The sequence below is a fragment of the Kryptolebias marmoratus genome, linkage group LG6 (assembly GCF_001649575.2).
Source record: "Kryptolebias marmoratus isolate JLee-2015 linkage group LG6, ASM164957v2, whole genome shotgun sequence".
In the NCBI taxonomy this organism is placed as follows: Eukaryota; Metazoa; Chordata; class Actinopteri; order Cyprinodontiformes; family Rivulidae; genus Kryptolebias; species Kryptolebias marmoratus.
Genome location: NC_051435.1, coordinates 13,317,230 through 13,339,516, shown reverse-complemented (window position 1 = coordinate 13,339,516; position 22,287 = coordinate 13,317,230). Strand labels below are relative to the sequence as shown.

The 22,287-nt window shown below is 40.0% G+C and overlaps 1 protein-coding gene across 4 annotated transcripts in view; it reads left to right on the top strand.

Moving 5' to 3' along the window:
- mid1 (midline 1) overlaps positions 1 to 22,287 on the top strand; it is a 29,577-nt gene that overhangs the window by 3,836 nt on the left and 3,454 nt on the right. The window contains exons 1-4 of one of the 4 annotated variants that reach the window (XM_017422594.3): positions 1,004 to 1,126; positions 11,144 to 11,865; positions 18,798 to 18,893; positions 20,126 to 20,233. In XM_017422594.3, the coding sequence (XP_017278083.1) occupies positions 11,200 to 11,865; positions 18,798 to 18,893; positions 20,126 to 20,233 (870 nt within the window). In that variant the 5' untranslated portion in view covers positions 1,004 to 1,126; positions 11,144 to 11,199. Of the gene's footprint in view, positions 1 to 1,003; positions 1,127 to 4,721; positions 4,945 to 9,534; positions 9,620 to 11,143; positions 11,866 to 18,797; positions 18,894 to 20,125; positions 20,234 to 22,287 lie in introns of those variants that run through there. The other 3 variants (XM_017422596.3, XM_017422597.3, XM_017422593.2) reach the window with 3 other exon arrangements.

Below are 22,287 nucleotides of genomic sequence, written 5' to 3'. Positions count from 1 at the left end.
ACTGCCCACAACAATCCTAGGAGATTTGCCAGCTAATCTGCCAGTAAATGCATCCCGACAACGCTGTGTCCAGAGAATATGTCCCATAATTTAGCTTCCAAAAGCATGTCATAAATCTTTCCCACAACAAAGGCGAGATGATCTTCTCTGAGATATTACCTGCACTTAATAACTCTTTGCTCTGAAGCTGAAGATGAACTGCAGTTAGTGGTAATTGGCTTTGCGGCGATGTGTTCATTCATTTGGCTGATGTTGGGCCTGATTGTGCGTAGGAGCAGCATGTTTCAGGGATGAAAGCAATTAAAATCTTGAACCTTTGCCACGACAAGAACAGCCTTTGCTTTCCTTTTATTGTTTACTGGTGAAACGAGGAGAGTTCTGGACTGTCGCAGTTAGGGAAAATAATTGTTGCCTCTTAGATCATTGTTTGCACTAAAAAGACATTCTTGATGCCAAAGCATATGCTAACTCAATTAGACATGCACTCTCAGACTTTAATTACTGTTATTTCTAAGGGACTCAGTGACAAACACAATATTGTTCCGACATTCAGGTTTGTGTTGCCCTTCACTTGGTTGTGATCTATAATTTACTCTGTTAGTTAGTGTGAAAAAAATATATACTGAAAGGATGTATAGAGCTGTGTACTAAATGCAATGATGCAGCACAGCCCTGGAGACTGGCCCCATCTGTTCAAGGTTCTGCTATGTAGTTAGAAACTCATCACAATGTGGTCCCCAAGGTTCGTGCACCCCTCCTTTGTGTCTCCATTTGTTACCTCTTTGTCTCATGGCTGAAAGGGTGGGGAGTCAGGGACAACTGCTCAACCGCAGAAGGGGGAGGATGATGGGACCCGTGCATTAATGGAGACAGTATCCATGAAATGGGCCTGGTGGAAGTGACGATTTCTGGCCGTGATTTATGCTTGCGTGAGCACACGGCTGGGACCGGGGCTGGAGACCGGGCTGGGTGGGGAGCTTTAGCACTGAGGGAGGGCGTGAGGAAAGGGATGCTACTGTATGTTTTGTTTATTCTCTTGTCCATGTCCTACTGAAGTGGAGAGCTCAGCTGCCAGTGAGGAGTTGCATTTTGCACTTGTGTTTTCAGAAGATCACTCTGGACTTCAGTAAGTCAGTATCAGTTTTTTATATATATCCTGACAGATGAAGATGTTTTATTTGCAGTTATTGTAAGGTTGTTTCAGTTTTATGCAATTTGTTCCCCTTTCTGTTAGCTTTGCAGCTATTTATTTCAAATTTAACCGTTAGTTTCTAATGTTTTTTTTTGCACTTTTGTTGCATTGGTTGTTTGATATGGGACAAACTGGCAGTCGGACGTGGTTGAAAAGCAAGCTGAAACCTTGTGATGTGATGACCATGCTGCTTTTGGATCAGAGAAATCCTGTCTCTTTCACAACTATCAAAGTTTATATAAGGTTTGATTTCAAAGCCTATTTTGTTTCGGCTACTTATCTTCCTTTCCAGGAGGGTGTTTCTGACCCCTTTGCAGGTCTTTTTTTTCTTCTAATTAATGCAGCTTGATGTGCCAGCCGTCATCAAGAGAACAGCCTCAGGGAGAAAACGGCCCTATTTAATGGGGATGAGGATTCATTGGTTTTGAATAATTGTTTTGACAGCGCTGTTATTTATTGATAAGGGAATATATTTACTATATAATAGGTAATTAAAAAAGGTAATTTTACTGGAATCACACTGGAAATGTCAGCATCTTGATTGCCACATAAACAAATAACATAAGTATTATTGTTGGGAGACCAGTGTTTGGACCATTATGCTTTTAATTTACTAAAAATATCTGTTTTCTAAAAGTTAATAACAACACTAATGTGGACTATTTTATTTTATCAGCATATGTTGTATTTGTTTCGACTCAGCTGCTAAGTGACAGAAATATACAAAAATAAATGTTTTGATCAGTTTTCTGGACTAGAAGCCAGACCGGATCAGGAGTCAGTTTCCAGTGGGAGTCGTGGGGACAGTTGCTAAAACCACAAGCCAGACAAGTTTTATTTTATGGAAGGACAAAAACAGAACCAGACTTTTTTTTTCCACTTGATGTTTATTACAGTTCAGAGAAGGGCGTGACTTTGGACTGACCCAAGACCAGCATACCAATCTAACCGACTTCCATGTAAAAGTTATTCTTTGTGACTGCAAGTCACACAGAAGACAATTTTTAGATTTTTTTTTCTTTTTTCTTGCAGATGTAAGTTGCAGGAACGATGGCACGCTGAGGAACTTCTGTAGGATTTTTGTTGCTTTGCTGTCTGTGTGTTTTACACAGAAAGTGGATTTGCTCTGTGCTGTTTACAAATCCATTAGTGTGCTGTTAAAGTGCACAGAATGAGCCAAGCATGAGCGTCCCTTTCACATCCATGCTTAATTTGCCGATTGTTTCTCTCTGCTTGTCAGCTAAAGAGTTTAGTTGCGGTTCCAGGAGGAAAGTGACCTCTCTCAGGTATTGTTGCCTTGCTCGCAGTGTCGTCGCACATTGCGCTTCCTTACAAAATGCTGTTGACTTCAGCTTGGCACGGGATGTTGGAAGGAAGTGGATGGTAACAGACAGCAGTGGGCTTGACTGAGAAACAAACAAGCTGTGAAGAGAGAGCTGAAGGTTTGCCAGAGAAAAGATTAGAGTGGCATTTGGCTCAAGGACCAGGATGCATCGCTGCTCTTGCCACACTGCCATGGCAACTGAAGCTTTATGCTTCCCTCGTAGTCCCCCCCACTGAGTGTCCAGACTGTACCAAAGAGCCATTTAAAGATCTTGACCCCAACATTCACCAAGCTGCACAACATAAATCGCATTTTCCTAAACCCAGCTGCATGAAATAGACATTTGCTGTCATCTCCGTTTATGTCCACAGCTTTCCTTAAATAACATGTAAATGTATGGGCTGTAAAAAAAAGCCTATTATAACTGTGCATGTAACCTTAACAGAGCTTCTCTGAAATCCCATCAGTCCCAGAGCTCTCACTTTGTCATGCAGGGCACCTCTGTTCCCCGGTGACCAATCAGGAGTGCTTCCTCGGCGGCTAAAAGCAGCCCCTCACCGTCTCATCATCGCATGTGATTGACAGCCACCCGAAAGGAAGAAAGAGGGGAGTTATTTACCTCCTCGTGTTCTCATGGGGCTAAGTTAATGATCTCAGCCAACAAAATAATACAAAGAAGGAAAAGCCTGAGAAGTCGGTGCCTGGTTGAACCATTTGGAGCAGTTTCGACTTCCCTTTAGAGAGGATTTGGAAAGAAAAAAAAAAAGGAGGCTGTGTGAGGAGAATTTCAGAGATAGCAGAAAGACTGAAGAAGAAGCAGAACCTAGACAGAAATAAAAAAGTAAAGGGAAGCTTTTGAAGAAAGTCTGCATTTTTAGAAAACCCTCTTCCTTGGTTTTGTGCTCTGTATTTCTTTGTGTCACTCAGACTGTGGACTGTCTGGTTGAATGACTAACAGACTGTGAGGTAAGGCACACTCTGTATCTCCAGTGGAAGTCTCTTTTACACTTTTTTTTGTCGTGCGTTTCAGTGTGCCAAATGGTACGCTTCACACTAGTCTGCATACTGTTTCATTTGGATATTTGTTAGCGAGTGTTTTCTCCAACTGGATGTGAGCAAATATTCTGATGAAGTCGCTTCGCTGCATTTGTGCTCACCGCAGTGACAGGATTTTGAAGTAGTTTTCTTGTTTGTGTTACTTTTCAAGTCAGTATTGACTGTAACGCAGATCTGGATTGTTTTACTTACCCCTCACATTTTTTTTCTCTCTGTACACTCCAGGCTAAACTGAAACATAAGGACTTCCTGGCAAGGGTTTTGGCTTAATCCAAATAAAACTGTGCCATTTCAGCTGCGGTTTCACCACATTGTATAAACATGTGTCCTGCACAGAGATACCTTTTATTTTAAAAAAAAAAAAGTATTTTTGACGTTGCTTAGAAGGTCATTTCAGGTAACCGGTTGCCTCAGAATTCAGAGTTTTGCTGTGAGCTGAGAAACTCGATCATTGGGATGCGATCAGCCTCTGTTTGGATGCCAACCGCGTCAGCCTGCATATGTTAGTTATTTTCTGTGCAGCCGAAGACCAGTGAGCAGATGCCAGCAGCCTGAAAAACTTTCAGCACTTTCCTCCTTGGCAGTGGAAAGCTCCAAGCATTCCTGCGAGTTTCCATTTCCCTGGACGTGTCCACATCGCAAACTGAAATACTGAGATGCTTCGGAGTTTGATAGCAGCTAACATATAAAGCATCCTCTGTTTCAGTGCAGTTTGTTCTAAACATGAAAGGTATCAATAGTGTTGTGTCCCTACAACAATTGACAGTATATTGATTTACTCCAGTTAGCCAAGATAAACTTTGCACCAGACCACTTTTGTCCTCTCTGGGGAGTAAAATCATATTTGACTCCCATAATTGATTTGGCTGTATTGAATCTTGCCTTAAGCGTGAAAAACATTTCCAACCTCAATAATCTAGACTGATGATCCTGAGGTAGAACATCTAATAGGAATATATGACACACTGTATGCCGTTTTTGTTGTGTTCAGCAGGTTTTTATTTAAGCTTGACAAAACAAGCTTTGTTGAGCGATATGATAGTCTTCCACTGATGGCTCCGAACCAGCAAAGGTCCTGCCTCCTTCCTCATGATTGGCTAGTGGAGCACATTGCAGCCCACAACATCTAGATGGGATAGTTCTGAGAGTCAGAGTCCATAAAAAAAGTGGCAAGTTTTGATCCTTCAGCCGGCTTAGAGGAGAGGGTTAAAGGCTCAGAAACTCACCAAGAGTCAGAGAGGCAAGTCGCTTCGCTTTAAGTTCAGACAAACTGCAGTGGATCAGCTTTGCCGAGTCTAAATATCAGCAGTGACTGACTGTCGAGGTGGCTCTTTCATTCTGCTGCTTCTTTATGGCTGGAACCATGAGGCAGGTGAGTCAGAAGGTTACTCTAAACTCAGTCTGTATTTTATACTACAATGCCGCTGTGCTTTCCGACTAAGACATGAGTCACAATGTGCTTCCAAGCCTCCAGGCGGGGATCTGTTTGAGAGCTAAGGTTCTTCGGTTGTTGTGTTTTTATCCCTTCTTGTTCTGAACAGGATAACACTTGAGGGTTAAGATGACTAAGTGAGAAGTGAGAAGACTGGGGGGAATTTTGTAATTGAACAGCACAGAAAACTAGTGGGTGTAGACAAAGTGGATTTCCAGTGACAGAACTGCAGTTCATTGTATGCTTTGCGGCGTTTTCCATGTTCCTGTTTCTCTATGCGTTTTCAAATGTTTGTTGTCACTACAATTTACCATGATATCTTATTTTTGAATGTGTTTTTACAGTGGGACGGTCTTTCCCTTCTGTTGTTGCTCTCTCTTCTTGCTAAAAGTAGTTATATTTTGATCACATCAAGCTAGAGTTAGAGATTTTCACCAGTAAAATAAGTGAAACCACCTTCCTCTAGTCCTTCTTAATAAGTAACTGGTTCATGTGACAAGGAATGTTAGCCATCCTCCCACCAGAGGATCATTAGTGTAACTAATAGATAACAAGCTGTCACCATGGAAACACATCTCAGATAACAGACAGATTTGGGCCTTAACCAGACCACTTTTAGGGCATATTACTCAGTTCAGAATGTGGCTAAGGTTATATGGGCCACATCTGGCCCAAACAATATATGTCAAAACTCACCGTACATCCAGACGGTTGTGTGTGGACCACAGTGTGAAACCAACAGGCTCAGTTTGAGTTTTTGCAAGTCATGGGCCATTTTTGACTCATATTTATTTTTAAATAACTTTTTATCTATCAAAACAAAATGACAATGCAGCCCAGACTAAAGGGGGAGAATATGTTGTGATTTTCACTGGTTGACCACCATCATTTTATAATTTTGTTAAAAATTAAGATGTTTGAGAAGAATGGAAAATTTAATTTTGGTATCCATCTAGGCTGTAGGTTTAAAGTAATTAAATTTAGTATCATATATAAAACAATACATCTTATCATATTAGGTTTATGTGGTGTTCTTGGTGAAACATTGACTTGGTATAAGTGGAGACTGTGTTTCTTTTAACAACAAATATGTGGTTTAATTAACTAATTATATTTCCATCACTCATTTCAGTTAAGTTAAGTTAAGTTTAGTTAGGTAAGTTAGTTCATGAATTAAAAATGGTTGTTTTTAATCTCCTTAAATATGTAAAGTTTTTAAAGCATGATGCTACATTAGGATATAAATTTAATATGGGCTGTTGTACAAATCGGCCACACGATGTCGCTGTTTCCCGTTCTTCTTCCATGACGTTCCTTCAGCAAACAATTAGAAAGACAATGGACAGATTAGGACAAGTTTTACATTTAGTGTTTTTTTTATCTTACATTTCCTCTGTTTGAGCTGCTGGGGTAGCAGGCTCCAGCCGCCTGCCTGGAAAGTCACATTCCGTGAAGTTCCTGTGGTTTGTGGAAAGGATACGGTGCTTTCCCGCTGCCGCCACCTGCCAAGCTGCGCACAGGAAGTGAGAGTTTAAGACAACTTTCTGACGCTGACCAGGAGGACCTGAGCAGCTCAAACTGCAGGCATGCAAATCACCGAAAAACTGGAGAGAAAATCACTTCTGTCTGAATGTCATACATCTCTGAACAGAAGAAAAAAAATAGCTGAAAAAGTTGAACCTGAGATCTTTAAGTGAAAAGAAGCAGAACACTAGCTGAAGGAAGATGGACTCACAAGCTAAGAGAAACTACCTAAAATGATAGCTAGAAGCTAAAAGTAGCAAAAGCCATGCTAAAAGCTAAAGTAGCTAAATATTAGTTAAAAGTAGCAAAATGCTAGTTAGATGTAGCAAAAGGCAAGCTAAAAGCTAAAGTGGCAAAAGGCCTGCTAAGAAACTGAAATAGGAAGACTATCTAAAAGTAACAGAATAGTAGCTAAAAGCTAACAGTAAGAGAAGGCTAGCTAATAGTAGCAAAAAGCTAGCTAAAAGTTAAAAGTAGCAGAATATTAGCTAAAACCTAAAAACAGCATTAGAAGACAAATAGAGCAAGTTTGCTGAAGCAGAACTGAAGTGATCCTAATGTGGTTCGAAGGGTAAATATTTGTAAATAAAGTTAAATATTTTGAAAAGTATAAGAGTTATGAAAACCAAACATCTGGATGAGATGACAGTTTTGATACATGAATGGCTAAAATAGGACAATGTATGAATAAATAGTTGGATTGCAGATGAAGCATGGAAAAAAACAAAATCAGTAAAATATTGAAGTGATGCTGATTCAGCGCTCACATTTTTACAGACCTGATGGGCTTTCAGAGCTTAGCCAGTATTTCATGCAGGCTAAAACTTATTACAAACTCCGTCATGTGTTCTCCCTGGAAGCTAGCTCTTTTATTACCACATCACGACCCTGTGTCACCGTTACTCCTCTCAACGCCATCACGTTTGACATACGGGTTTGAAATTCAGACGCCAAGATGTTAAGGTTAGTAATTAACTTGTCCTCTTTAATTATTTAAACAACAGCATCTGTGGCTGTTAGTCAGGGCCAGGCTCCATTAGGCTAATCTGGGCAATGTGTGCAGCTGCAGATCAGGTAGATTAGTCAGTCTAATCAGCTGGCTGCTGTTGCTGCAGCTGTAAATCACATTAGGCCTGAGTGGGCCGCTGCTGAGCTGGCTGATGCTGCTACAGGAAGCTGCAACCGGCCCCGCATTGGTCACAGCTACGCTTTGAAGACAGGATTACAGATAAATATGTTAGGTGTCAGCCCTAGGAAAGAAGACAAAGAGCAATCACAATCTTTCAGGCTCTGAATAGCCTACATGGTTAAGAACTATCATTAAGGGTGATAAAAGACCATGACCAAAAGGATTAGGGAGTGCTTCAGCAGGAAATTTTCTTCATAACTAAAAGACATTGTCGTTGTTTGATCTCTACGGGGTCTATTACTTGGTAATCAACTAAAACTACAAATCTTAGCATTCAGGAGGAATCACATTACGCTCGTAGGCACTTTTAACTTGAGCTTTGCTGCAGCTTTCAAGGAATAAACTGCAATTACATGCTAATACAATTGTACACAAAAACGGGAACCTACTATGATTTCTTTAAACAACTGATGACAACATTTAAAGTAATGTGTCGTGATGTAATATGTTATTGCTCACTGCCGAAGGCAAAGAAGCAGTCATGTTTTTGCCTTCGATGGTTTTATGTCTGGACAGAATTTAGTAAAACTCTCGGAAATGAATCATTTAATATACATCTAAATCACTTTGGACAAAGTGATTTGGCCCAGTGATTCGGTTGCAAAATCCCAACTATACTGTAAAACTTTGTATTGTGCAAAAAAACCTTCAAAACCCAATGGACCCCTGTTTTTATCTTTCACATAGCATAAACTCAGCCGGGACTTTTATTTTTATTTTTTTGTTGAAATGTCAAGTTCTAAAGTCAGCTGAAAAGAAGATCTATTTGAGCGTTACCATTTGCTGGTTTGCCTAAAATATCCGACTGATGAGTCCTCCCTCTTGTCTGTTGAAGCTGATTTCCTTCCCTGTGGGAGGCAGATAAACAGAAAGCACCCAGGGGACAGTCCCATGTGTGTCTTATTGGCAGTTTGCACCCACAGGTTTGTCTGAACTTTAGCATGATTTTAATATTTACAGTGAATCTGTGTCTGAGAGTGATTGGTCGCCCCCCGGGGGGGATGCCTTTGAATGATGGGAGAATGAAAATGGAGCGCAGCAGGGGTGTGTTTGGAAATAGCAGCACATGGTAGACAGATGGTTCCTCGGCGACTCCCACATGAGGGCCAGCTGGGACAGACGTGAGTGTCGCACATGTGTCTGGTATCATTTGTGGTCTCGTTTCAGATTGTCTTCAGGGACTTTACGGTTATTGTACCGTCTGTAAAATGAGACGCAGTTTCAGTTTTTCTGTTAGGATCCTCTGACAGGACAACCCATTGATTCCACATCACCATGTTTGTTGGATGTCTTCCCCCCATGTCCTGCTGTCTCTCCTGTTTGCGGTCGCATTTTCAGCTTTTACCTTTGAGCCCCTGCTAGAAGAGCCCAAAGAAGTTTCACTCCACAGCATTGTGCTGCTCAAAGCAGTGTGAACAGTTACACAAGGAAGCCTGAATCCGATCCTGATGCTTTGAATTTGTGAATGGGCAGGGCTGGGAGGACACTGACCTGCCTGTGAGGACATGGGCTCCGCACGGTCCCGTCCCTTCGCTCGTTTTAGCGGCTCTGTCCTCTCTCTCCCCTGCAAGGCTGTTGTTTGCTCTCCCCTCTCCTTCCAGTACTGGCCACAGCTCCTGCTGTAGGTGGAGCGGACTTTCCTGGAATTGTCGGGCAACTTTTCCTGTTGTGCTTTGCTACCTCTCGCTCAGTCTCTTGTTTAATGACAGCTCTGCTGCTGCAGGATTACTGGGGCTGTGGAGACTTGTGCCACATGGATGCCTACAACATGCTGGAGTTTATAACTAGTGCGTTTGTTTAAAAGCAGGGGTTTTTTTTTTTGTTTTGTTTTTTATGACTCGGGTCAGAAGCTTTCCTCCAGCAAAAATGTCTCGGCAGCGCAAAGTGGGGCGAAATCCATCGGTGGGTAAAGTAAACTGTATGAATGGGAGAGCTTTAAGGAGTGCATTATGTACTTGGGGCTGTTGGCAGTGGCTTTTTGCCACAGTGTTATTTTACAAACCTTTTAGAAAGTCAGGATATTTCATATTACAGTCAATGACATCAGAGTAGCCTTTTGCACCTTACTGAACAATGCTACTTGATCATTTTGAATTTAGGACAGTCTGCCTTAACCGACAACCTAACCTGTTTGACAAGACCTACAAAAAGCTGTTGCTGCTTTCAGTTCTGCTAAATAAGATGTTTGCCAAATTGACCGAAGATCAAGAAAATGTCTAAATGATAGATAAAGAGTTGTATTGCTCATTACAAATGTTTGACAGGTTTATTGCTTTAAAGAGCTCATCTTTGGAACACTGAAATCAGAGCAAACGAGTTCAGAAACGTCATTTAGAGCTAACTTTGCTGCTGTGTTAGGGAACAGTTTTTAGGGTGTTTCGCGAGAATGTTGAAAGTAGATCCGTTCGAACGGCTGCACATTTACTGTTTTCGTTTTCGAGCAGCAAAGTCAGCGTCGACTAAAAAAGAATTCCCCGGCACCTGTGCTTTGTACGCAAAGAAACAAAGGCCCACAGATGCATCCCAGTCACCAGAGACGAGCACAACAATTGCTTCTTGTCTGGTACAGTACAGTGGGAAAGCCTGAAGGTTTGAATAGAACAGAAAAGCCCGAGCCCCAAGTCTCTCGCTCTGAGGTAATTTTGGTATCCTCCCCGCTTCAAAAGGCTGCTTGTGCCAGACCGTCCCGATAATGAGCTTTTGCCCTCTTCACACGTAATGAGTGGAGGTAGAGGGGTTCACATAGCGGGACGCTGTGAGCACAGTGTGTCCGCTTGCAGCTGGGGGGGTGTCTGACTGACCGGGAACAAAGGCTTAGTGTCTGTGATGGTGTGGAGCCCCAGCCATCAGCAAGCAGGCCGATAGGCTTCTGCTCGACTGGGTTGTCAGTCCTCACTCGCCTGCAGACTCGCAGTGTAAAGAGAAACACATGCGGACTGCTCTTGAGGCAAATTAAAATGAGGTGCTGATGCATTCCTTTAAGTTCACCCCAAACAGGCTTGAATTACAGAAACACAAGTTCATGTTTTGAACGCAAACACGCTTTTGCACAAGAGTTTTCCTGTTGTTTTTCCAATTTTGCTTATTTTTTTCCTAATATGAAATCTCTCACAAATATTTACACAATATTTATATTCACCCTGCAAAGGAAATCGAATGAAACTCAACATAGAGCTGAATAAATTTGTTTTGATTACCCGATAATGAAGACGGAGTATGCATGATGCCTGTTTTAATTTAGGCTATGCATGCTGCATGTCTAAATCTGTCTGTAAGGCTGCAACTTGCTATGAAATCGGATGAATTTGTTTGAAACGAGAAGCAACATTTAATTTCGATGTAAGGCATTTTTTAACTTACCATAGTAGAGCTTGTTTTTTTTATGTTCTCCTAATTTCCTCTTTTGTTTCTGTTCCATCTTTACAGATAGCTGACCAGCTTCCCTGGATTTCGCTGACATTCCCGATTTGTTTTGCCTGAAGATGGAAACACTAGAGTCTGAGCTGACCTGTCCAATCTGTCTGGAGCTTTTTGAGGACCCGCTGCTCTTGCCCTGCGCTCATAGTCTTTGTTTCAACTGCGCCCATCGAATCCTGGTCTCCCACTGCACCCCCAGCGAGCCCATTCAGTCTATCAGCGCCTTCCAGTGTCCGACCTGTCGCTATGTCATCACCCTCAACCAGAGGGGCCTAGAGGGACTCAAACGCAACGTGACTCTGCAGAACATCATCGACCGATACCAGAAAGCCTCCCTGAGTGGATCTAATTCTCCTAACGAGACTCGCCGAGAACGAGTCGTCCCCGACAGCAAAGCCATGACGTGCCCCTCCGACCGGGTGCAGTGTCAGTTCTGCGAGCAGGACCCTCCGCAGGAGGCCGTGAAGACCTGCGTCACCTGCGAGGTGTCGTACTGCGAGGAGTGCCTCAAGGCCACCCATCCGAACAAGAAGCCTTTCACGGGCCACCGGCTGATCGAGCCCTTGCTGGACTCTCATCTGCGAGGGCTCATGTGTCTGGAGCACGAGGACGAGAAGGTCAACATGTACTGTGTGACGGACGAGCAGCTGATCTGTGCTTTGTGTAAGCTCGTAGGCCGACACCGAGACCACCAAGTAGCAGCCCTCACTGATCGATACGACAAACTGAAGGTAAGAAAGCACGCCGGTGTTTGTGGAAGGCTTGATGGTTTGTGATGCTCGCATTCCTGCATTTTTTGTTTCCGCTCCCCACAAAATTAAAAAAATATCTTCTTTTGCCAAAAAGTCGTTGTCACCTCCTACAGCATCTCATGCACAAGCAATAATTAATAAAGGCAAGCATTTGCATGATTTAGTCACATAAATCAAAGTTTATCAACATTTTATTTTTTTTTAAAGCCTTGAGAACAATCAAATCATGAATAAAGACAAATACTGCTGAATTTGTTTAGTTCTTTTTTTTCTTGCACTTTTTTCGACTAGATTCTTTTTACGAGACATTTCTGAACCATCTGCTGTGACAACAACAATGAGATTTGCCTTGAAAGCAAGAGAACAACAAGAGAAACAATTTGAGAGTGCAAATTCCTCCTGGACTACTTTTGCTATCTCGCTTCTAAATTTCACGAAATTTAGTATTTTAGATTTTTGTTGCAGCGATGCTGAAACAAAGAAAGGTAAATAAATACTGTTAATTATTTGTTTTTCGTCCGTAATCAATCGGGATGTTATCGTCGAGCAAATTTTACACTGTGGCGCTTTGTGAAACATTAAAACCTTCCTATAATAAACAGTGTGAGCAGAATAACTCAAGAAGAGGTTTCTTTTTGTTGAATTTCAGCCTAATGTGTTCTTTGAGTCAAAAACTGTCTGCTGTGTTTCAAAACGTAGCGGCACCTGAGTTTTAGGTTAAGTGGAGCTGCTCACTTTCAGCAGCTGGGCTGATTTCAATAAGACATGAGGCGCTGCTGTGATCCGGAGCGTCAGAAAGGCCGCTCTGCTTCCCTTACATTAAAAATTCAAATGAGGTGTCTTAGTGTAGCTTCAGCAACAGCTTCATAGAATGCTTTCATGATCTACAGAAGCAGATGAGGCCTTTAATATGACGAAAGTTAACAGTAAGCAAGTAGTTTGGGGACACAGATGTTACATACAGTTTAATGGAATGAGAATAAGCCCATTTTGTCTAAAGTAAAAGTCAACCTCACGTCTCCATCCCAATCCCAACGTTCACGTTGTAATTTGCATGTTAAAGACTCCATGATGGATGAACCAACACTCAGTCTTCATGCATGAGTCACTAAGTGCATCACTTCAAAATAAAATGCTTGCTCGCCATCGTGGAGTCTGGATGCAGCCAGTTTTTACCAGCGTTTCGGGATGCTAAACAAGAGGGTGAGTCTTAACTTCTCTCCTTTGTTTGATCATGCCGTCGTCGTGCAGACGTCTCCTCTTCATCGCCGCTTTCTCGGTGAGGGGCGCGATCAGTCGTCCCAGGAGTCAGACCAGGTGACCAGCATCATTTCTTTAATGTAGAAACAATCAGGACAAATTGGTTATATTAATCTGCCCGAAAATGACTTTGAATTAAAAAAAAAAAAAAAAAACATTTGTGAAATTAAAGTGAAGTCCCCTCTGAAAATAGCCACGACTGCTCTGCAACATTGAGTAATGAAACTGTGACCTTGGCAGTTAATATTGTGAGTTAAAGCGTTCCGCTTTGTGAGTCTGTTGTTTTTTCATTAATCATCTTGTTGCTAATGTGAGTGCTAATGTTGCTTAATAACATCCTCCTGATGATTAATGACATTTGCGATCGAGAGGAAGATAAACAGAGTCCACTTTATCTTTCTGTCGGTTGTTACCATCTACAGTACGATACGTTTTGGCTGATGAATAATATGAACTAGTTATCACTGTAGTATTTACTAACCCGGTGCTGGTGTGCTTTTAACATGGGGGTCTATTCTGTTTCTTCTTGTATAAGCTCATTCATTTGTGCATGACTTCATAATGCATTAGGTTACTGGACTTCCATTGTTCGAGGCCTCAAGCGAAAGAGGAAATCACAATTCCTATCTCAGAGAGAAGCTGTTTTGTTTCTCATTAAACAATCAAACTATAAGGGGAATTGGAAGGAACTTCATTTAAAAGATGAGGAGACACCAGTCAAAACACATAAAAATTGAGCTGCTGATGCATTTCCCTCCTGAGGTAGTAAACAGAAATTACCACTCTAAGGGATAACATAAACCACGGCTTAATCAGTTTACTGGCTTTATGTACGTCGTGCATTCCTTTAACTTTTATCTTAATTTCACAAACATCAGTTTTATTAATAAAATGTCCACTTTTTATTTGCAGAAGCATTATTTAAAACTGTAACAATAGCAAAGTCCACAACGCTGTACACATATTAACATTGCATCTACATATTCTGGTGTATTAAAAGCATATCTCTGCATTTAACAGTATACCACTTAGACTGCTCTACAGTTTAGGACATTTTGTACTCTTGTTTAAGATTTTGCTCTTTGCATATTGTTGTGGTCTTTTTGGTGTATTCTCATGCTATGTCTTAGTGCTGTTTTCTGCTCCCCCGTCACACCTGCTTGTTTACTAATCACACGTGCCCCTCACCAGCCGTTATCTGCGCTCTGTATAAACACTTCCTGGTTTCCTGCCAGATCGTTATTGTTTGCAGCTCGCAGCAAAGCCGCTTTCATTAGGCTCACATTAGCGCCTGCTCTGTTATTGTTACCTCGAAGAGTTCTGTTTTCGTCTGCCTTCGGCAGCTTTCCGAGGTGGTGATAAAGTTTACACGTTCTTCACTTTTTCCTGTCTTCTCTTCCTGCTTTTGGGTGCTTTCTCCTCAACATCTCAACACACAAAACCAAGAAATGTTGAAGAATAAACACAAAGGCGACTGCTTATAAAATTCAGTTGGAATGTGGTGTCAACCCTTATTATTTTAAACTGATTTGCATGCTGTTTGTAGTTGTGATATGACCGTCTCCAACCACCTTTCTGACACGCCATGTAAGGATAAAACCTACTGTAGAGGTTTCAAAATGTTGTATTTAATAACTGAGGGATGCTGGTGTTAGTGAATTCTTTGCGTCCTGTGGGTTGTCGGCTTTCTATCAACATTCCTCTGGTTTATCTTGTGAATGTTTGATCAAATCTTTAGAGTTTGGAAGCTCCTTGTTGTGCCCCATGAGCCTTCCCTTTGCATTTTTGCTGCGTCTGTTGAGTATTTTTGCAGCAGTGGTTTGTGTTCAGTGAGCACTACGTGTTCAAATGCATTCCAAAAAACAACATTGTTATATGACTCTAACATCAAAGCTATTTATCTGGCCAAGTTTTTAAAAAAACTGTTATATAGAGCTTGCTCAGATCAAATCTTATCAGGCCAAACTAGCACTAGAAAAGCAAATGAAAGTGTGTCGTTACTAATGGAGAAGTGTAAAATAGAATTTCTCTACAGTGTGCAGTATGTGCCTAATTTAATTAAAGCCTCCAATGAAGCAAAAGTCATTCATGCGCAACAGGACCTGGGCTGCTCGCAGGATAAAGAGGCAGCCGATTTATAAAATTCCAAATGTTGACGCAGGATAAAACTCCAGATCCTGACAGTGACCCGTTTGGACTCCAGAAGGAAGGAAGAGTGTCTGGCCAATTCGAACGCGCGGAGCCAGAATCACTGAAAGGAAGCGGCTATTCGTTCCTCTCTTCAGATTAGAATGATTTTAGGAAACAGATCTCTATTAGTGAGAGTTATCCAAACACACGGAGGAAGACTGATGTTGATGAAGGAGCTGTTTTTTAGGTGCATTTAGAAAAGCACCGCATTAACCCTCCATGTGGCCTTCGGGTCAAATTAACCCAAAGTTACAAGGGCTTCTCTCCCTCTCTCTCTATCTCTGTCTCTTTTGACGGCTTCAGGAGAGTGTTTGCAGAGATGAATGTACTTTGTGTCGCATGTTGCCTGTCTTCTTTTGTTTTCATCGTTACACTTTAGTTGTGGATCACTTGGAAAAAAAACCCCAATAACCTCATACTTTGAGCTATTTTAGGTCAGCTGGATGAAGACATTATGCTCCATGCAACACTTTTCCCAGGTTTAACTCACCTCTCTTGTACCTTCAAAGCCGAAATGGCTTTCATCACATTCTCTTCACTATAAATAAATCATATGTGAGTGGTAAAACCTCCGCTATTTTGGTGTACAGTGACTCACACGCCTTATAAAAGCACAATGTGAAACACCTAACATAAAAGTAGTTTCCTTACTGTTTGCATCACGCTATTGAACTTTACTTTTGAAGCTTTCTTTAACTTTTTTTTTTTTAAATGATTGACTGTTGTGGACAAATATGTTGAAATAAAGGCATCATGACAAATATTTTCTGTAAAGTTTGAACTTAACTTAGGGTTTTTTTTCTTTGTAAATACAAGAACGTGATCTAAGTTCTTGTTTTCAGCACAGAGGAGTTTTTGCTTTTTGCTCACTGTGTTTTTGAAGAATCTAAAATTGCTAATTTCTTTGTGGTAATATGGACTCCATCTTTCTTGTCATAGATATCTGTACTGTGCTGCTTAAAATGAGAGTCAGAAACACGTCTACATGTGACAAAAATATGACAACCAACCCCCCAACAAATTAATTCGCCTTCGTTATCAGACTGCTTAAACTGTAAAATGTAGTTATGAACAGAATGCAATTAAATTGCTATCAAGTCCAACTTAAAACGAACTCTCTGTACATGAGAAACAAAACCCATCCATCCGTTTTTTGAACCTGCTTTATCCTGTTCAGGGTTGTGGGGGGGCTGGAGGCTGTAATAGCAGTTGGACAAATACCTTGGCTGTGTCGCTATTCAGTCACAGAGACAGACAACCATGCATGTTTTCAGCTATACCTACATAAAAGTTAGAATTTCCATTTATTCTGACCTTCAACATTATTGCACAGAACTCCGAGACAACACATGCATTCGCAGGGAGAACGTAAACACCACACAGAAAAGGATTTGTCTTTAATTAATGCATGTTTTTCAGCAATTTTAAAGTTAAGAAACATTGTATGAAAGGTTCCCCTTGTGTCTTTGTTTGCTGATTTATAACCGTGGTCCACAGAGCCTCCATCGGTGTTGGGGTGAAGCAGATCTTTGTCCACAGATCAGTGGTTGTGAGTTTGGCTGCGTATAAGTGGCACTGCCATAGATACACACAGAAGTTTAGTTTAAACTTCCACAGACAGGCACAGAAGTGCAACATTACAACTACAAGTGTTTGCTGTTTGAATTGTGTTGGTTTTCAGCTCTTTAAGATTCCTATTGGATTCACTTCAAAGCAATTCTCGCTAAAAACACAAAATGTTCTTTACTTAATAACCCTGAAATCATTTTCATTCCAATTGCAAACATAATGTTTTCCAAGTGTTTTGTAAAAAAAAAAAAAAAAGAAAATTAATTTTGCAAGCCTACCTGACAAATTAGTTGTGCCTTTGTAGCTGCTAACCTTAACCTGTGACATCCGCTAAAACGTGAAAAAAGGCTGAATATGCTACAAGTAAAGTGCCTGAAAACCAAAAAGGAGTGTTTTTATCATCAGCTGATAAAAAGACTGAAAATAAATTTCATTTTTGTTATTGGTACGATTGTAAACACTTCTCAAAACAGAATATAAGATGTTTATGGAGAAATTAATAAAAGAAAATGTAAATAAATTAATTTCAGACTTTAAAGGCTTTTTAAGGATTAATAGAAACTCTGACTTCTGTTAGTGATCAGTCTTTTGCCACACGCAAAATTAAAATTGACTTTTGATCATCAAAAGAAAGACATACATTAAGAAGATCTAAGGATGCCGTCTCTGAGTTTGAGGTCAATTAAGATGAATTAAGAAAACCTGATCTGATGAATAAAAAATTGAAATTCCTCACTGATCAGATGGACTTCTACATTTGCAGCCTCACCACCGTTGCTGTATGAACAGTTTACCATACGTTCATGTAGGAACATGAATGTTGTCGGGTTGAGAAGACAACAACAAACCAAACAATCAGCATCAAATGTAGAGGTTTAATATTAGCTAATGTTGCAAACTTTCAAACCAGTAAGTCGTTTTTGAATAAGAGTTGTTTTATAAGCACAAAACATGACAACCAATAACCTAACCTTGACTAAGACTTTTGCCCTTTACTCACTCTGTGCTCCTTGACTGATGTCCTACTACGATACAAACTACTGATTAAAAACCATCAGACTATCCCTTTAACTAACATCCAGAAACTGATGATTTAGTTTAATGAAAAATATGAGCTGCTCTGAGTCGTTTGAAACGTGCTTCTGATATTTATTAGAATTTTTAGCATCTAAGTAACACTTTCTTAATTTTAAGATTTAATGTTTGGACAAGAAGTTTTCAAATTATTGTACTCTTTAAAAAATTACGTTTTACACAGCATTGTGATGTTTTTGGTAAAGCGTTTAAATGAGAGCAGATAAATAGTAGAAAACAAGTTTTTTTTGTTATTAATTTAGATGCACTGCTTAGTGCACCTCAAAGTACTGCAGCTTTTATGACCTGGAGTTAGGGAATTACAGCCTTTTCTCCGTGCATTTATAAATTTATCGATAAAGCGCTTTGATAGAAGTCTGCGTGAAGTTTTCCTTTCAAAAGAACAATAGACATTTTTTTACAATCAGAGCACGCCGTCGTCCTGCCACCCAATTACAGCCAGAGATTAAGTTTGAAACATAAGCCTTTGATCTCAGTAAGTGATTAACACAGCCAGAGTTTAGTTGTCCAAATCACTGGCAGATGTTCTTCTAAGCTCCACGGCCTCAGCAGGCTCTGTGATGGGATCTTTGCTGCACCGCTGGGAGGACTTTAGGGGGCTTCGCACTAATCAGAGCCTAAAAGTGGACAGTCAGATCCAGTTGCAGCCTGTGCTCGCTACCTTCGGGTTCTGCTGCCCGTACCCTGTGTTCATTCATTTGCTTAAACCGTTCTCCAATATTTATTCAGCTGCTTACGGCTCAGTGACGAAAAGGGTGTAATTAAATACAGTTTTTTCTTTCAATTATGTTTTGCAGCAAGCCTTGGATACCAACCTCAGTAATCTAATCAAGAGGACCAGTGAATTGGAAAGCTTGATGGGGAAGCTTATCCAAACCTGCCAAAATGTGGAGGTGAGGCTGTTTATCTGTGTACTTTCAGGTGGAGGCTTCTGAGGCATTTCAGTGGCAACAACTCATTAAATTATTAACACCATAATTAATTTCTGAATCTGAAAGAAGCATTTTATTGTCTCAGCACAACGGATTGTCCATATGGCTATAAATCAACAATATCTTTGTTTTTAGAGCACTGCATATTATAAATAGGAGTTTTGGTATAATATAAACAATTATAAATCTACAAAAATGACATGTTTGTGATTCCTTGGAAAGTCTATAAATTAGTGTGTGGCATATTAATTTTCACCAACGATTTAACGTCATTACGCAGCTTTAAATACTCTTCAAAAGATAGTTCAGATCATTTAAAGAGGGGTTCTTTGGAAACGTTATAATCAAATAATATTTTACTTGCTGTAGAAAGCTGTTTAAATCTGACCAGACTGATGATCTAACAGCTATTCTGAGCGGCGACCAGAATAAAGTAGGTTTCTGCTGTCTTAAAACAACTGCAGACTCAAATATTTCATAGTGGTTTATATAAACTCTGTTTTATAAATCTTTACATTACTGTCACTTGTGTATTCAACTCATGTTACTCTGGTAAAAAATACTATGATAATTTTCCTCCTGAACTGTGTGTTTGCATTTAATCATATAGTTTATTGTAAATAACAATGTTTTTATTTAATAATATGAACCTTTAAGTGTCTAAGAGTGGATTTGTTTTAAGATGTCTCACACTAGACATTAGCTAGTTAATCCAGTCAGAATTAGACTCTGTTCCTCCAAACTGAGGTAATTCAAAGAGCTATCTACAAAAGGTAAGATATTATTTGTTTATAACATGTCCTCACACTCCACCTTCAAACAATCTGAACTGTCTTATATAATGGATGTTTTTAAAAGTCAATATGAACATGACTTTGTTGTAGATTTTAGTTTGCCTGGAATAAACAGGGACAAACAGGAAGAGTCCTAACAAGGTCACTTAATTGCTGCTCCACACCAGATGGTTAGATCTTTTTTTTTCATAGGTTTTCTGCCTTATTTTGTCTGCGTAGTATCGATTGTGCTGAAAAGTGTTATATAAATAAATGTACCTACCTACCTACCTACCTTCTCATCGATTGCGTTAAAGATTTCTACCCTTCTACGTGTGCAGCCGAACATTTTGTCAAAATAAAATTTGGAACAGGTGCCATTATTTACTGTTGTTTATCTGCTGCATCTGTTCCATCCAGGTAAATGCATCACGGCAAGAAAACAAGCTGCTGGAGGAGTGTGACCTGCTGATTAATATCATACAGCAAAGGAAACAAGTCATAGCGACTAAGATAAAGGAGGGAAAGGTATTGTATATCACCCTTTGTATCTTTATAACCTTTGTTTGTTTATCACCTTGTCCGCGTTGATAACCTTGTCTCTTCAAACCTGCGCAGGCTGATCTTATTAGAACTGCAGCATCGTTACCAGAGATAAACCATTAATCATAATGTTGGCTGGAGGCACTGCTTAAACAAAGAGTGTGTCATGTTTAAGCATTTTTCATTTTACAAATGGGAAGATGAATTTATATTCAATTTAGGCACCTGAATGCACCCAGGCAGTTTGTTGCAATTTGACTAAAGGCCTATGATGACTGAAATGTTGCTTAAATTTAGATAAATAGTCTTTTATAAATAAAATGACAAAAAAGTTGCAAATGAGTCTGCTAACTGTGTGTCTTTATTTACCTGTGTTACCATACATTGGCTTGCAAAAGTATTACATCATGGAATACAAATGGATTTGATTATAAGTGATAAATCCACAAATAATGCTTCAAATGACTGAAGTTAACTGGAGAAAAAAACCTGATTTAAATCATTCTAGAAATATAAAACTGAGAAGTGGTGTGTGTTCTTACCCTCGTTTCCCTAAAATCAAACCACTTCTTGCAGCTGTTACAGCAGCATGTGTCTGCAGGTACCTCTAGTTACTGGAATTTTTGCATTTTCTTCATGACAAAACTCATTCAAGCTGCATCAAGTTGAATGGACTCTGCTTGTGTACAGCAATCTTTAAATCAAAGCAGAGGTTTTCAATTGGACTGAGTCCTGGGTTTTGACTGTTTCTCCTTAAACGACTGGAGTGTTGCTTTAGCAGCGTGCTTAGGCCAGGAGTAAGAGCACTTTCAGATACGCACAGCAAAGATTGGTCTGCGATTAGAGTAACCTGTCTTCTTTACAAGATTTATATTTCAAATGAATATTATGAACGTGTCACTGAACACATTAGATAGAATAACATCAGAAATGTACTTTGCAGTTTCATCTTATTATCACTGTAAGGACAACAGTGAGAAGCAGCCATACTGATCAGAACTACTGAGATGGAGGTAGAATAGAGGAGATATAGTTGCAGGTTATTACTATATATTGGATTTAAGCTTTGTAGTCTTAGTCTGAAAGAACCGTAGAAACGTATGTTTTAGTTGTTTTTTTATTTAGTAAATTCCTATTGTATTTAATTTGAGTAGTTGATTGAAAATGAATGAAATTGCTGGGTGTATTGCAAGTTAAGTCTGAATATATATTTTTGTTTTTGAAGTCTTAAAGCAATCTTTTGAAACTGGGGTTCTATGAAAAGTTGATGAACAATTAAGAACTCTCCTGTTGTAGATAGCCGTTTAAACGGCCTCAATCTGGAGAGACAGACTTTAATTCAGACCAGATTGAAGAGTTAATGGCTAATCCAAGCAGGGATAAAACCAAATGGGATTGCTGAACTCCAGTCTCATGCAAACACTTTTTATAAACCTTTAATTTGCCGTCAGTTTTGCCGTGCACTTTTACGTATATTGAATTCATATTTGCAAGCACAAACAGTGGCAGCAGCAGCTATCTGTAGTCACTACAAGCAGGAATATTCAAATATTTCTTCTAGAATAATCATACTGTGCAAAATTACCTACAGTGTAAGGGTTTATAAAATAACAGTCACATGAACCCCTTAGAAACGTTTGAGATAGGAGGTTTTAAGACATAAGCACTGTGTTTTTGTCCAGTCTCAGACTGGAAGTTAGCTCAGCAATCTGCTCAGTTTGTTTCTTCAAACTGAGGCCCTTTAACAGTACTCATATTTGGTCACACACTGCATATATTTGATGCATATTAGCAATTTTTCCTTTTCTTTTATCTGGCGAGACATCTTTCGACATGTGGTTTTATGTTGTGTCATATTCACTAGCAGGGTGAAATCCGCCCCGCTCTCTTTCCTTCCTCACCTCGTCATTTATGACAGGTTGTGAATTTGCTCTTAGCTGCTCAGCCAGTTTAAGAGGATCTCCTCACACTGACAGCACTATTAGGGGTGTCTCTTAAATAAACCTCTCATACCAGTTTAGCTGAGTAAGGCTACAAAT